This window comes from Chlorocebus sabaeus, chromosome 14, assembly GCF_047675955.1.
Source record: "Chlorocebus sabaeus isolate Y175 chromosome 14, mChlSab1.0.hap1, whole genome shotgun sequence".
NCBI lineage: Eukaryota > Metazoa > Chordata > Mammalia > Primates > Cercopithecidae > Chlorocebus > Chlorocebus sabaeus.
The window spans coordinates 15,164,992-15,182,412 of NC_132917.1; the positions used below are offsets into that span (position 1 = coordinate 15,164,992).

At 39.7% G+C, this 17,421-nt stretch overlaps 1 protein-coding gene across 2 annotated transcripts in view; it reads right to left on the reverse strand.

Moving 5' to 3' along the window:
- Positions 1-17,421, reverse strand: part of NBAS (NBAS subunit of NRZ tethering complex) — a 414,675-nt gene that overhangs the window by 186,641 nt on the left and 210,613 nt on the right. For both annotated transcript variants that reach the window (XM_038006212.2, XM_038006211.2), the window contains exon 32: positions 9,838-9,951. In XM_038006212.2, coding sequence (XP_037862140.2) covers positions 9,838-9,951 — 114 coding nt within the window. The remainder of the gene's footprint in view (positions 1-9,837; positions 9,952-17,421) is intronic.

A 17,421-nucleotide genomic window follows, 5' to 3' on the forward strand; every position in this document is an offset into this window, starting at 1 on the left:
CCATAACTTAAAAAAACTGAACAAAACGAAAAACAGAATCTCACTGTGTCGCCTAGGCTGGAGTGTAATGGCATGATCAAGAGTTACTTAACTCACTGTAACCTCATGAACTCCTTGGTTCAAGGCAGCCTGCTGTCTCAGCATCCTAAGTAGTTAGGCCTACAAGCATGCATCATCACACCCAGGAAATTTTTTATTTTTATTTTTTGTAGAGACAGGATTTCACTGTTTCTCAGGTTGGTGTGGAAGTCCTGGCCTCAAGTGATTCACTTGCCTCAACCTTCCAAAGTGTTGGGATTAGAGGCCTGAGCTGAAATGTTGAGCCTTTTTTTTTTTTTTTAAACTTTTTAAAACTTTTCTTGTTAAATGCTAAGACACAAACACACACATTAGTCTAGCCCAAAAACAGGGTCAGGACATCAATATCACTTTCTTCCACCTCCACATACTGTACCATTTGGAAGGACTTCGGGGCCATAACATATGGAGCTATCATCTCCTATGATATCATTGTCTTCTGGAATCCCTCCTGAAGGACCTGCCTGAGGCTATTTTACAGTTAACTTTTTTCTTTTATGAACAGGAGTCACACCTTTGAAAATAACATAGTATAGTAAATATATAAGCCAGTAACATAGTCATTTAGTATCTTTACCAAGAATTATGTACCAACATAATTATATGTGACAAACTTACACAACTGGCTGTATAGGAAGTTTACATCTCCATCACCACAAAAAGGTGAATAATGCATTATAACGTCTGATGTCACTAGGTGATAGGAATTTTCAGCTCTATTTTAATTTTATGGAACCACCACTGCATATGAGATTGTTGTTGACCAAAATGTCATGTACCACTGCTGTGCAGTACGACTGTAAATTCTCAATAAAACAGGCACAGAGGCCAGGTACCGTGGCTCATACCTATAATCCTAGCATTTTGGGAGGCCAAGGTGGGTGGATCACTTGAGGTCAGGAATTCAAGACCAGACTGGCCAACATGGTGAAATCCTGTCTCTACTAAAAATACAAAAAGTAGATTACAATCATGTCATCTGCAAACAGGGACAATTTGACTTCCTCTTTTCCTAATTTAATACCCTTTATTTCTTTCTCCTGCCTGATTGCCCTGGCCAGAACTTCTAAAACTATGTTGAACAGGAATAGTGAGAGAGGGCATCCCTGTCTTGTGCCAGTTTTCAAAGGGAATGCTTCCAGTTTTTGCCCATTCAGTATGATATCGGCTGTGGGTTGATCATAAATAGCTCTTATTATTTTGAGATACGTCCCAACAATACCTAATTTATTGAGAGTTTTTAAGCACGAAGGGCTGTTGAATTTTGTCAAAGGCCTTTTCTGCATCTATTAAGATAATTATGTCATTTTTATCTTTGGTTCTGTTTATGATGGGTTACATTTATTGATTTGCATATGTTGAACCAGCCTTGCATCCCAGGGATGAGGCCCACTTGATCATGGTGGATAAGCTTTTTGATGTGCTGCTGGATTTGGTTTGTCAGTATTTTATTGAGGATTTTTGCATTGATGTTCGTCAGGGATATTGGTCTAAAATTCTCTTTTTATGTTGTGTCTCTGCCAGATTTTGGTATCAGGATGATGCTGGCCTCATAAAATGAGTTAGGGAGGATTTCCTCTTTTTCTATTGATTGGAATAGTTTCAGAAGGAATAGTACCAGCTCCTCTTTGTACCTCTGGTAGAATTCGGCTGTGAATCCGTCTGGTCCTGGACTTTTTTTGGTTGGTAGGCTGTTAATTATTGCCTCAGTTTCAGAGCCTGTTATTGTCACCTTCTTCCAGATTTAGTCTTGGGAGGGTGTATATGTACAGGAATTTCTCCATTTCTTCTAGATTATCTAGTTTATTTGCATAGAGGTGTTTATAGTATTCTCTGATGGTAGTTTGTATTTCTGTGGGATCAGTGGTGATATTCCCGTTATTTTTTATTGCATCTGTTTGATTCTTCTCTCTTTTCTTCTTTATTAGTCTTGCTAGTGGTCTATCAATTTTGTTGATCTTTTCAAAAAACCAGCTCCTGGATTCATGGATTTTTTGGAGGGTTTTTTGTGTCTCTATCTCTTTTAGTTCTGCTCTGATCTTAGTTATTTCTTGCCTTCTGCTAGCTTTTGAATGTGTTTGCTCTTGCTTCTCTAGTTCTTTTAATTGTGATGTTAGGGTGTCAGTTTTAGATCTTTCCTGCTTTCTTGTGGGCATTTAGTGCTCTAAATTTCCCTCTACACACTGCTTTAAATGTGTCCCAGAGATTCTGGTACGCTGTGTCTTTGTTCTTATCGGTTTCAAAGAACACTTTTATTTCTGCCTTCATTTCATTATGTACCCAGATTCAGGAGCAGGCTGTTCAGTTTCCATGTAGTTGAGCGGTTTTGAGCTAGGTTCTTAATCCTGAGTTCTAGTTTCATTGCACTGTGGTTGGAGAGACAGTTTATTATAATGTTCCATTCTTATACATTTGCTGAGGAGTGCTTTACTTCCAACTACGTGGTCCATTTTGGAATAGTGCAATGTGGTGCTAAGAAGAATGTATATACTGTTGACTTGGCATGGAAAGTTCTGTAGATGTCTATTAGGTCTGCTTGGTGCAGAGCTGAGTTCAATTCCTGGATATCCTTGTTAACTTTCTGTCTTGTTGATCTTTCTAATGTTGACAGTAGGGTGTTAAAGTCTCCGATTATTATTGTGTGGGAGTCTAAGTCTCTTTGTAGGTTTCTAAGGACTTGCTTTATGACTCTGGGTGCTCCTATATTGGGTGCATATACATTTAGGAGAGTCAGCTCTTCATCCCTTTACCAATGTATAATGGCCTTCTTTGCCTCTTTTGATCTTTGTGGGTTTAGTCTGTTTTATCAGAGACTAAGATTGCAACCCCTGCCTTTTTTTGTTTTCCATTTGCTTGGTAGATCTTCCTCCATTCCTTTATTTTGAGCCTATGTGTGTCTCTGCATGTGAGATGGGTCTCCTGAATATAGCACACTGATGGGTCTTGACTCTTTATCCAATTTGCTCAGTGAAATAAAAGAGGACAAAAACAAATGGAAGAACGTTCCATGCTCATGGATAGCAAGAATCAATATAGTGAAAATGGCCATATTGCCCAAGGTAATTTACAGATTCAATGCCATCCTCATCAAGCTGCCAGTGACTTTCTTCACAGAATTGGAAAAAACTACTTTAAAGTTCATATAGAACCAAAAAAGAGCCTGCATTGCCAAGACAATCCTAAGCCAAAAGAAAAAAGCTGGAGGCATCACGCTACCTGACTTTAAACTATACTAAAAGGCTACAGTAACCAAAACAGCATGGCACTGATACCAAAACAGAGATATAGACCAATGGAACAGAACACAGCCCTCAGAAAGAATACCACACATCTACAACCATCTGATCTTTGACAAACTTGACAAAAACAAGAAATGGGGAAAGGATTCTCTATTTAATAAATGGTGATGGGAAAACTGGCTAGCCATATGTAGAAAGCTGAAACTGGATCCCTTCCTTACACCTTATACAAAGATTAATTCAAGATATATTAGAGACTTAAATGTTAGGCCTAAAACCATAAAAACCCTAGAAGAAAACCTAGGTAATATCATTCAGGACATAGGCATGGGCAAGGACTTCATGACTAAAATGCCAAAAGCAACAGCAACAAGAGCCAAAATAGACAAATGGGATCTAATTAAACTAAAGAGCTTCTGCACGGCAAAAGAAACTAACATCGGAGTGAACAGGCAACCTACAGAATGGGAGAAAAATTTTGCAATCTACTCATCTGACAAAGGGCTAATATCCAGAATCTACAAAGAACTTAAACATATTTACAAGAAAAAATCAAATAACCCCATCAAAAAGTGGGCAAAGGATATGAACAGACACTTCTCAAAAGAAGACATTTATGCAGCCAACAGACACACGAAAAAATGCTCATCATCACTGACTATCAGAGAAATGCAAATCAAAACTACAAAGAGATACCGTCTCACACCAGTTAGAATGGCAATCATTAAAAAGTCAGGAAACAACAGGTGCTGGAGAGGATGTGGAGAAATAGGAATACTTTCACACTGTTGATGGGAGTGTAAATTAGTTCAATCATTGTGGAAGACAGTGTGGCAATTCCTCAAGGATCTAGAACTAGAAATACCAGCTGACCCAGCCATCTCATTACTGGGTATATACCCAAAGGATTATAAATTATGCTGCTATAAAGACACATACACACATATGTTTACTGTAGCACTATTCACAATAGCAAAGACTTGGAACCAACCCAAATGTCCTACAATGATTGACTGGATTAAGAAAATGTGGCACATATACACCATGGAATACTATGCAGGCATAAAAAAGGATGAGTTCATGTCCTTTGTAGGGACATGGATGAAGCTAGAAACCATCATTCTCAGCAAGCTATCACAAGGACAGAAAACCAAACACCGCATGTTCTCCCTCATAGGTGGGAACTGAACAATGAGAACACTTGGACACAGGAAGGGGAACATCATACACCGGGGCCTGTTGTGGGGTGAGGGGAACAGGGAGGTATAGCATTAGGAGATACAGCTAATGTAAATGACAAGTTAATGGGTGCAGCACACCAACACGGCACATGTATACATATGTAACAAACCTGCATGTTGTGCACATGTACCTTAGAACTTAAAATATAAATAAATAAATAAAATTTTAAAAATAAAAATACAAAAATTAGCTAGGATGGTGGCGGATGCCTATAATTCCAGCTACTTGGGAGGCTGAGGCATGAGAATTATTTGAACCCAGGAGGCAGAGGTGGCAGTGAGCCAAGATCGTGCCACCACACTCCAGCCTGGGTGATAGAGTGAGACTCTGGCTCAAAAAAAGAAAAACACAAAAATGGCATAGATTAAATTCAGAATGTCATTTTCAATTATAAGACAAATAATTCCGCTACAAAACAAATACAATGTAATTTGGATATGTAGGCTAAAAAGGACAAAATTCTAAAATATTTCATATTTTAAAGAGCCTGAAAATTATTATTATTATTTCCAGGAAATGTCCGGGCACAGTGGCTCATGCCTGTAATCCCAGCACTTTGGGAGGCCAAGGCAGGCGGATCACCTGAGGTCAGGAGTTCAAAACCAGCCTGACCAACATGGAGAAACCCCATCTCTACTAAAAATACAAAAAATTAGCCGGGTTTGGTGGCACATGCTTGTAATCCCAACTACTTGGGAGGCTGAGGCAGGAGAATCATTTGAACCCAGAAGGCGGAGGCTGCGATGAGCTGAGATCATGCCATTGTACTCTAGCCTGAGAAACAGGAGTGAAACTCTGTCTCAAAACAATATATATATATATTTCCAGGAAAAAATAGAAAATATGTATAGGATCCTTGATTTTCTAAGCTATAATATGGTTTGGAGGAAAAAGCAAACATGTTACAGAAAGGGTTGAATAAAACTTTGAAAAATGTGTCCCTATCCATCTTCTTTATGTGCTTCTTAAGTTTTTGTTTGCTTGTTTGTTTGTTTGTTTGAGATGGAGTCTTGCTCTGTCACCCAGGCTGGAGTGCAGTGGCTGGATCTCAGCTCACTGCAAGCTCCTCCTCTCGGGTTCACACCATTCTCCTGCCTCAGCCTCCCGAGTAGCTGGGACTACAGGCACCCGCCACCTCGCCCGGCTAGTTTTTTGTATTTTTTAGTAGGACGGGGTTTCACCATGTTAGTCAGGATGGTCTCGATCTCCTGACCTCGTGATCTGCCCCTCTCGGCCTCCCAAAGTGCTGGGATTACAGGCTTGAGCCACCGCGCCCGGCCTGTTTCTTAAGTTTAAATAAAATCCAAGGCAAGTGTTGGCTCAGTCTATTCTAAAGTCTATTCTAAAAAGATTCTAGGGCCAGGCATGGAGGCTCATTGCTTGGTGGTGAACCGCTTGAGCCCAGGCCTGGCTCAAGCCAGGTGGTGAACCGCTTGAGCCCAGGCCTGGCTCAAAACCAGGCCTGGGCAAAATAGTGAGACCTCGTCTCTGTAAACAAAAAGCTAAAAAATAAAGTAATAAAATAAAGAAAGAACTGGTAGTTGGGGAGAGATTCCCACCTGTGAATGACAGCTTCAGGCCATGTCCATAGAGTTTCCTCCTGCTCCTGATCTTCTCTTCCTGACTGACTACCTATGGATTTCAGACTTGCTTAGCCAATCCCCATAGTAGTAAAAGCCCAGTCCTGGTAATGAAGTCTCTAACATGTATCTCTCCTACAGTTTCTGCTCCTCTGGTTGAGTCGTGACTAACAGACCAGGTATCTAAACTACTCAGTCTCCTTCATAACCTCATTCGGACGCATTCCTTTCTCTTATGTTATCAGATCAATTAATTTTTGTTTCGAGATGTGGTAAAATCTGCTGAATGTCTATGAAAACAGCCAGATGCAAAGGTCTTGTGAATGAAATGAAGGACAACAAAGTCCACTCAAAAAAGGTGGAAACAGAATACTAGTAAAGGGTTTAACTTAAAACCTCTTAACTATGAAATCCTCGATAATTATTTAACTTTTCTCTATTCCTATCTCCTTACTTTCAAAATGAGATTCCTATTCCTGCCTATAAAGGACAAAGAAGGAACTGAGATAATTATGCATTAAAGCATAAAATGAGTATTATTATTGTTGTTAATGGAAATTTTTTTTTTTTTTGAGACGGAGTCTTGCTCTGTCGCCTGGGCTGGAGTGCAGTGGCCGGATCTCAGCTCACTGCAAGCTCCGCCTCCCGGGTTTACGCCATTCTCCTGCCTCAGCCTCCCGAGTAGCTGGGATTACAGGCGCCCGCCAACTCACCCGGCTAGTTTTTTGTATTTTTTAGTAGAGACGGGGTTTCACCGTGTTAGCCAGGATGGTCTCGATCTCCTGACCTCGTGATCCACCCGTCTCGGCCTCCCAAAGTGCTGGGATTACAGGCTTAAGCCACCGCGCCCGGCCGGAAATTTTTTATAAAGGTATGCCAAACAGTTATCTTAAAGTTCAAAGTTATTTAACTGTTTTTAATTCAAGAAAATTCCAATCTGAGCAGGTAGATTAAATGAAAAATATAACCAAAGGGCTCATCTGAGTGATTTAGTCCTACAAATAAAGTGGAAGTGATGGTGTGTGACTTCCAAGACCACATCACAAAACGCATTACACCTTCCTCTTTGCTTTCTTGTGAATCAAATCACTCTAGGAGAAACCAGCTGCCATGTTGAGAGAACACACTCAAGCAGCCGGAAGGAAAGTTATATGTAGCAGGAAACTGAGGCCTCTTACCAACAGCCATAAAGGACTGAGGCCCCCTGCCAAGAGCCATGTGAATGAGCCCTCTTAGAAGCAGAACCTTCAGCCCCATTAGTGCCTTCGGGCGGGGTCTGTAAATATTCCTCGTGAAGTTGGTAAGGTCTGTGTAACTGCGTCCAAGAATCAAATACACTGGAAATGAAGCTGCCCAAATATCAAGGCTAGATTTGAAAATGCCTTGAAGCAGCTGGGCGCGGTGGTCACACTTGTAATCCCAGCACTTTGGGAGGCCGAGGCAGGTGGATCACCTGAAGTTAGGAGTTTGAGACCAGACTGACCAGCATAGGGAAACCCCATTTCTACTAAAAATACAAAATTAGCTGGGTGTGGTGGCGCATGCCTGTAATCCCAGCTACTCGAGAGGCTGAGGCAGGAGACTCGCTTGAACCCGGGAGGCACAGGTTGCAGTGAGCCAAGATAGCACCATTGCACTCCCGCCTGGGCAACAGCAGCGAAACTGCATCTCAAGAAAAAAAAGAAAGTGCCTTGAAGATTTTGCTGGTTTCTCCTGGAGCACTGACTCCAGGAGCCTTCAGCCAACAAGAAGAAAGTCTGGGTACCCTGAGACCATCAAATGGAAAAAGTACAAGCAGAAATCACAGAGAGAAGAGCTGCCTGTAAAGCCCTGTAGCAGCCCCCAGCTATTTAAGTCTTCCCAGCCCAAGTACCCAGACATATGAGTAATGCAGCCTTTGACATGAGTCCATCCCTACCCACGATCTGATGCAATTTCATAAAAGACCATGACCTGCTTAGCTGAGCCCAGTCTCCAGAGGAGACAGAAAATCTCTTTTCTCTTTTTCTGGAGAGAGAAAAATAAACGGTTGTTTTTTAAGCCACCAGGTTTTGGGTGGTTCGTAAAGCAGTAACAGATAACCAAAACTCTCTATAAGGTAAAGGCCACCTGCTTTATGATACCTTTCTTAATTCCCCAGGCAAAAATTAGCATGGCCTTTCTTCAAGTCTTCTAATGTCTGTTTACAGAAGCCATGCACTATGATCACATCCTGTGTTGGCAGCATAATTACTTGTTTCCCTGGCTCTCTAAGAGTAAACATTCTCAGAGGGCAGCAGCTATATGTAACAGAACTTTGTATCCACAGTACCCAGCAGAAAAATATTACTTTCTCTCTTCCCATTAAAAATTCATATAGATTACCAAGACCACAGGTATTCCTGTTACTATGTTAACACATCAAGAGGAAACAAATCCTAGTAGGAGCATAAAAATGCAGATGGCACCTCTGAGCTGCTTTGTTAGCTTCTGTGGCCTGGATCCTCATGGAATTCTTCCCTGATGATCAGAGTTTACAGAGCACTTTCACATGCATTAACTCATTTGGGTCTCTCATAACTTCATGAGTGAAGAAAGGGGGTATCATTCCTATTTTCCAGATGCAGAAAATGGAACTGAAGTAATTTAGCAAATGTGTGGCACAGAGTTAGAACCTGAACCAGTGTTCTGACTCCACACGCACTGTTCTCCCCATTCGTTCCAGATGTCTCACAACGGATGACTGGCCCTAATTACACGACCACCACATTGCCATGTGCAAATCCAAAGATAAAGATGCTGATGCTATACCTTCACACAGACTAGAAAAGGATAAGTGACACACATGATTACTAAAACTAGAGACCTTAAGAGTCCTACATATTACAATTGTAAAATATTTAGTCCACTAAATATGTTAAATATATATGTGACTTAGAGGAATCCAATTTGAAACCAGTGCTTATACAACCAAATGACCAACAACTGTTCTTGCAGAGATCAGCATAAGACAAAATTACCAAAAAAAACAAAAAAAGTATTAAAAAGACTGGTGAGCAGAACAATGTAGTTAAGGAAATATGAAATGTAGAGTCAAAAAGACTTTCCTTAAAAGCCAAAGCCTACTATTTAACCTTGCCGGGCAAAATATTTAACTTCTCTGATCTCCAACTTCCCTTGCAAAATGAGAAGAATACCAAAATCAACATCATTTATGAGATGATTAAATGAGATACAGTACATGAAAACGCCACCAAATAGTAAATGCATAAAGTTTTCTAACAAATTGTTCAGGTTCAAACACAAAACCAAATTTAGACACTGAAGGTGAACTGGTAAGGTTGGTTTGTTTTATATGTAAGTTTTCTGATTATAAATGACTTCTGCTCCTGATCACACAACCACTTTGAGGCACCCTGAATAAGCTTGTCTTCATTTAAATAACAGATGGTTCCAGAAGCTCAATATTGGCACATTTTTATAACATGCCAATTTTTCTAGAAAATACTAATCCTTGCCCAAAGATGCTCTTCTTAGCTAGTTGAGAGGCTGAGGCAGGAGGATTTCACTGCACTCCAGCCTGAGCAACAGAGCGAGACCCCATCTAAGAAAAAAGATGTTCTTCTGACACCTTAAGTATACATTCTGCTATTCTCCTGCAATGATGTCAAGAATAATACAGAAAGTTTGTTCTGCAGTTTAGTACTCAAAAGACTTACCTGCAACCCTCAGCAGCTCAGCAAGGCCCAGAAGCTTGGTAGATTGTTTATAGCATGTCGGGGACTGGGAAATACACTCCTTGATGAGACTGATCCGATCAGGGCACAATCGCACTACAAAAGAAAGACATATTAAAGACTTGCACCAGGGACATCACAAAAGGGTGTTAATGGCCTTCCTAATACAAGGCATCCAAAGAAAATGAAAATTGTGTAAGGCTTCAGATGAAGGAGAATTAAGTAAAAGTAAAAGGCATGTTTAACAAACAGCAAAATTATTATTGCTTCTGAGTAAATAATGTACAACCTTGATCTTTTCTTTATAACCAAACTTCTGAAGCATAGGAAATGAAGTGTTAATCTGAAACTAGAAAAAGCTGTGTCACTATTTTATGTACCATGTTGGGACTTAGGGAAAAATTTAAACAAGACAGTGTTTGTATATAATACTTAGTATTATACCAGCCCCCTCACACTTCACCCCCTAAGCCCCATTCCTTGCTCTAAATATCCATTTGCTATCTCCACTCATCACCCCAGTTTGGAGGGCAGGAGTCTTCAAAGTGCTTACTGTTGCAATTTATTAACCTTCCTCTAAACATAAGCCCAGTTTTCTCACATAAACTGGATATTAGGAAAAGAAAACACATCTGATCAAACCAAGTCAAACTATGAAGAAATGAAAATCACATTTAAAAAACCTTAGACAAAAGGTACTACGAATATTCTAGGAACAAATGGTACTTATTTACAGTAGAGATGGCAACCTGTAAGAAACACGGCACTGCCAGGGAGACTGGCCCCCAGTAATTGTAATAATAACAACTACGATAATAACAGCTATTGTGAAAGGAATACGGCGAGCTACATCTCAGGCACTGTTGGGGGTGCTTTATGTATATTAACCCTACACAGCAAACTCTTATTAATAGATGGCAGGTACTATTATCCTCAAGAGAAGAAACTGAGGTGCAGAAAGGTTAAGTACTTTGGCAAAGGTCGCTGAGAAAGTGATGGGACCAAAATTCAACCCGGCTCGCTGAATGTTTTCACACCTTGAATCTATCCTTTCCTAAATCAGTGGCTATTCTCCAAACATCTTGTGTTCTCTGAAAAATTCTACATAGGTGAGAGGGGCCAGGGACGGGGGAGATAAAGAACAGAGGTGGTGTTTTTTCTCTGGAATGGGCTTTTTGGGGGAAGGTAAGGATTTATTACAATTTAATGTTAAACTCATAAAAGGTTGCAAGGAAAGTACAAAGAAATCCTCTATACTCTTTGCTGAGGTTAACAGATGATTAATAATTTGCACCTTCACACATGCCCATGTGCAATCATGCACGCACAACCTCCCTGCTTCCTTCCTCTTTATATTCACACACAAATATGTATATACACACACAAATACTTATACATGTACAAATACATATACATATTTATAATACACATGTATACATGTGCATATATACACAGTTACACATATATATGCAAATATACATACATTTATTTTTTTCTGAAACATTTGAGAATAAGTTGCAAATAACATTTCTCTTTATTGCTAAATACTTCAGTGTGTGTTTCCTAATGTTTTGACTCTCTCTTTTTTTTTTGAAATGGAATCTCCCTCTGTTGCCCAGGCTGGAGTGCAGTGGTACAATCTCAGCTTACTGCAACGTCTGCCTCCCAGGTTCAAGCGATTCTTCTGCCTCAGCCTCCCCAGAAGCTGGGACTACAGGCACATGCCACGACGCCTGGCTAATTTTTGTATTCTTATTAGTGACGGGGTTTCACCATATTGGCCAGGCTGGTCTAGAACTCCTGACCTTGTGATCTTCCCTCCTCTGCCTCCCAAAGTGCTAGGATTACAGGCGTGGGCCAACACACCTGGCCTAGACTCTCTTAAAATGAATCTTTATATATCTACAATAATAATTCTGTTGTGCGTGGCCTTTACTATAAAATATAAAGTAAATGTACTCTTCAGTTACTTCCTTCAAAATCACCATTGCTAATACCTACATCTGAGCATAGCTTCTACAGACTGTATTACTCTTCCCAATTATCCACTGCAACTATTCATATCCCAAATTCCTGCTTCAGTAACAGAAGGCTTGGCCCTGTGGCATCTACAGGCAATTAATGTGAGTGGAAATGATACATGCCACTTCTGAGTGAACACTGTTAAGAGTCATCGTGGAATCCACTACAGATCTTTCCCCTCTACTGTGACAAGGCCGTGTCTCATGGGGTGGTGCTGCAGCCAACCAAAGTGGACACGATTGTGAGCAAGGAGTAAGTCTGTTATCACATATTATGGAGATTCTGAGTTTTTCACTACAGCACAATCGTAAAAACTCACTGATACAGTATACTTCAAGCCTTTCCATACCTTATCACAATAAAAATATTGTAAATTTTTTCCTCAATATCTGCTACTATTTTGTGGGGCTTTTTCCAGATTCAGTAACATATGATAATTATGAGATAGGTACTTTTAACATATTTCTAATTTGATTTTCAAAAAAAAACTTGTCACAGATACTATCTGCATTCTGCTATGTAAAAATCTGGAGTTTTCATAGCTGCTTTTATGACTTTGTTGATGAATTACTGTATTCTTCTTAGAGAAGCTCTAGCTGTAGTAATCCTACTAAACTGTCTTCCTTACTTTTACCACTCTTTTTCTAGCTCAATACAATCAAGGTAGAGAACTGAAACCACACACAGCAATGGATCATCATTTTCTCTAAAATTCCATCTAATGGAACACTCATCTTTAATTATTTGTCTCCTATTGCCCTAGCAATGCACACTACTAATATCTGAAGTACATTAAACAAATTTGGAGAGCAGGATTCTAATAGACTGCAATTACCCTGTTCAAATGACTTTTTACTTTATTTACTTACGTATTTTCTGATCCTCTGGACAATCACTATTCCAGTTGGCTTTTTCTGCTGATTTAGGGCCTGCTTAATTATATTTCAAAATGTAAATTCTCAGTTAAATAAATTCAAGCCCTAGGTATTACTATCTTTCCAAGAAGGAAGAAGTGCTCAACTCCTAAAATTCCTTTCCAAACTGAATGAATGAGCATGAAAAAGATATGCATGTATGCACCTTTTAATAATTAAAGATAAACTAATTTTCCTGTAGAAATCATGAACATATCTCAAGTGATTTTTTTAAAACCTTTTATAAAATACATGTATACATACACACACACAGACATATGTGTGTCTGTGTGTCTCAAATATAAAAAGCATTTTCTAACTGGCTACCTATATTCCAAATGCCCCTCAAACGACAGTTATGCAATATCAATTTCAGTCACTCGGGAATGGCAACAAAGGTCCACAACAAATGAAGTTACTAGTGATGTTGCAGAAGTATTATACAAATTTGAATTGTGTAGGCCAGGAAAGTGTAATACACAGGAGTCAGACACTTAGCTGACCAGTAAGCGGATAAGAGTTTCCTTCTTGAAGAACCTTTTACTCTCACACTTTTTCCTCAGTAGAGTATTGTCTGCTGTTACAAATGTAGGTTTTTGAGCCAGACTACCTAGGTTTGAATCCTGGCTCCACCTCTAACTAACTGGATGACCCTAGGCAACCTAGTCAAGTTACTTAACCTCCCTGTGCCTTGATTTCATTATCTGAACATTGGAAACAATACCACCACCTTACATGGCATGGTTTTATTTTGAGATAGGGTCTCACTCTGTTGCCCAGGCGTGGGTGCAGTGGCACAATCTCAACTAACTGCAGCTTCGACCTACTAGGACAAGCGATCCTCCTGCCTCAGCACCCCAAGTGGGACTACAGCCATGCACCACCAAGCCTGGCTAATTTTTTAATTTTTTAAAAAATAGAGACGGGTTTTGCCATGTTGCCCAGGCTGGTCTCAAACTCCTGAGCTCAAGCAATCAACCCACCTCAGGCTCCCAAAGTCCTGGGATTAGAAGCATGAGCTACCATGCTGCTCAAGGCCATGGGAGCCCATCCTTTGCATCAGTGTGCCCTGGATGTGAGACATGGAGTCAAGGGAGATTATTTTGGAACTTTAAGATTTAATGACTGCCCTGCTGGGTTTCGGACTTGCAGGGGCCTGTGGCCCCTTTGCTTTGGCCAATTTCTCCCATTTGGAATGGAGGTATTTATCCAATGCCTGTACCCCCATTGTATCTTGGAAGTAACTAGCTTGCTTTTGATTTTACAGGCTCCTAGGTAGAAGGGACTTGTCCTGTCACAGATGAGATTTTGGACTTGAACTTTTGAGTTAATGCTGAAATGAGTTAAGACTTTGGGGGACTGTAGGGAAGGCACGATTGGTTTTGAAATGTGAGGACATGAGATTTGGGAGGGGCCCAGGTGAAATGATATGGTTAGGCTTTGTGTCCCCACCCAAATCTCATCTTGAATTGTAATCCCCAGGTGTTGAGGGAATGACCTGGTGGAAGGTGACTGGATCATGGGGGTAGTTTCCCCCATGCTGTTCTCATGAGAGTGAGTTCTCACTACTACTGATGGTTTAAAAGCGTGGCACTTCCTCGTTCTCAAATACACTCTTCTCTTTCCCACCAGCAGATGAAGAAGATCCTTGCTTCCCCTTTGCCTTCTGCCATGACTGTAAGTTTCCTGATGCCTCCCCAGTCATGTGGAACTGTGAGTCAATTAAACCTCTTACCTTTATAAATTACCCAGTCTTGGGTATTTCTTTATAGCAGTGTAAGAACAGGTTAATACAATGCCCAAAGGGCATTTTGTGAATTAGTGAATACATATAAAGTATATTTGGAACATAAAAATCACTCAATAAATATTAGTTATATTATTATCTAATGGAATCTTCTAATACAAGGTTTCTCCAGATATAACTTACAGGACTGTGTAAGGAATATTTTATCAGTATCCCAATCTGAGAAATGTGAAGCTCAAAGACACTGTTGCCACAGGTTACACAGCTCAAAGTGGCTGCACCATAATGTAAGCTCACACATGACACTCTGGGGTAATCCTGTCTCATTATCAGTGTGACAGCCCTGTAAAGTTATAGAATGTGCCTTGTCCCCGTCATTATTTCAGTTCCCAGAGTAGGGTAAGTGCCTAAACTTATGTTTATTAAAGAAAGCAAAGGCGGGGAGGTGGAGAGAGGGCAACGAACAGATGCTGAGGAGGGAGGGGAAGAATGTGAGGAGAAAGGAAACAGGAATGAAGAGAAAGGAAGCAGGGAGAATGAGAAGACAGGTGAGACCACACTAATTCTATGATTATTTAAAAAATACCTTTAAGTATCAAAAATAATCATTGATATTATACAGTCCTTACTATATCTTAGGCACTATAAATGTATACATATTCCTTATAAGCAATTCTGTAAGATTCTTCTTAGTACCCCCATTTGGTAAATGAGAAAACTTAAAGAAAGGTTAAAACTTGCCCCCAGTTACCCAGTAATAAGTGGCAGAAGTAGCTCCAGGCTGAGTGTAACTAAAATGCTACAAGTCAGAAAAGCTGACTTACCCTATTACAGAAAGAACATGTGGACCAAATGAAATATTCAAAGGCTGCTCATTTAAATATTAAGAAAAATTTACATAAACACCCAAAATAAAGAGAAAAGCATACACATGTACGCATACACAAATATTTCACAGAAGACTCACACATAGGGAGTCATTTTTACATGCGAATTTCGTTCTTGTTTTCAATTAGCTCATTGATTACAATTTAGTTAGAAATGCTTGCCTTTACTTGACAAGAAACAGCAACTCCTGGAGTGTAGGCAAAGAAGGTTTCAAAACAAAGCAAAATGACAAAATGAACTATGTACACTGACTACAATAAAAATACCTAAACCATAAATTTCTAAGTATCAAGTTGTTTTCTTTCTCCAATATTAATGATGAATACAAAAGAAGCTAAAACCTAAATGGCATCTGTGAGATAAACACAACAAAAAGTATACAAAGGCAATATTCCATCTTCACATCCGGAAGGTTTTCTGACAGTCATTCTAATGGGAAACTCCAAATCAATATATCAAGGTGGAAAGCTGTCAAGACATGAAAGCAAATGTCTTTCTTAAAATACTCCTCAGTCAGAAAATTCTCAGAAGCTACAGCACGGCAGCGGTTTGGGTTGTGGGTATTCAAATCCAGCAGCTGATATACGTATCACCAGCCAAAAATACTGCTAATTGATCAGCACAGAAAATCAGGGCTCAAGGTAATATTTCAAAATCCAGTAGCACTTGGGTGGACTGTAAGAAAAATTTTTTGTATTATACCAATCTGCTTGAATTATATAAGGAGGTAAAACACAGACACACAGATACACACACACACACACACACACACACACACACACGCAGAGTTAAATCTGTAACAGCATGGCCTAACAAGAGATAAAAACAGAGCAACAGCTTCATTGTGCTCTGGATTCTTCCTTGACTAAAACTGCAATTAAATAAATATTTGAGGGGGAAGTAGTTAATGACTTCAGACATTTAAGAATAAAAATCTTCACAATTTTAAGAAGTTCTGAGCTCGAAAATTACATGAATTGAAATTTTCTAGTGATTTAGCAATCACATTAGATAAGATAGTTATAATCACATACAAATTGTTTCCAAACAATGATACTCAAAGTAATAATATTACCTCTTTTGAGTCTAATAATTTTTTTTGAGACAGGGTCTAGGTCTGTTGCCCAGGCTGGAATGCAATGGCATGATCATGGCTTACTGCAGCCTCAACTTCCTGGGCTCAAGCAGTCCTCCCACCTCAGCCTCCTGAGTAGCTGGGACTACATACGCATGCCATTACACTCAGCTAACTTTTTTAATTTTTGTAGAGACAGGGTCTCACTATGTTGCCCAGGCTGGTCTCAAGCTTTTGGACTTAAGTGAACCTCCTACATCAGCGTCCCAAAGTGCTGGGATTACAGGTGTGAGCCACTGTGCCCAGCCTAATGAGTTTTTCTGAGATGCAAAACTTTAACTTTTAGTCAAGTCACATGGAAACCCACTGAAAACATGAGAATGTCTCTACTGGCCCATATCCTCTAAAATCCATCCAACTCTAATCACTACACAGGACAAAGACACCAAGGAACTCGTAAGAAATCTAAACTGCTGCCACCATCAGTCTCAAATATTTCCAGAGTTAAGAAGAGAGGTAACAGATTACAAGGAAGTCAGCCAAGCACACTGCTAATAATACCAAGCCACTCTGTTCATTTAGGGCACAGAGGTCCAGGATTTAATGCAACAGAAAATCTACCTTCCTCAACAGGGAAGGTCAGGTTTCAGGTCCAGTACACCATGAGATGCAAACAGTCCTCACAGCATAAATAGATGAGACAAGTGACTCTTTAACAGGATGCTTGTTTGGGATGATACCTAGGTGACTTTTATATTTAAATGAAAGAAGTTGAATAATATTAAGATATCTCTAGTAATTAAATTCTAAACAAAAATTTCCTATCATTCCCTCTTTTAAAATAATAGATGGAATTAAAGAATATACTGACACAAGCATAAAAAGAAAAAACTATTTTTATTTACCGCTAGTTATAAATC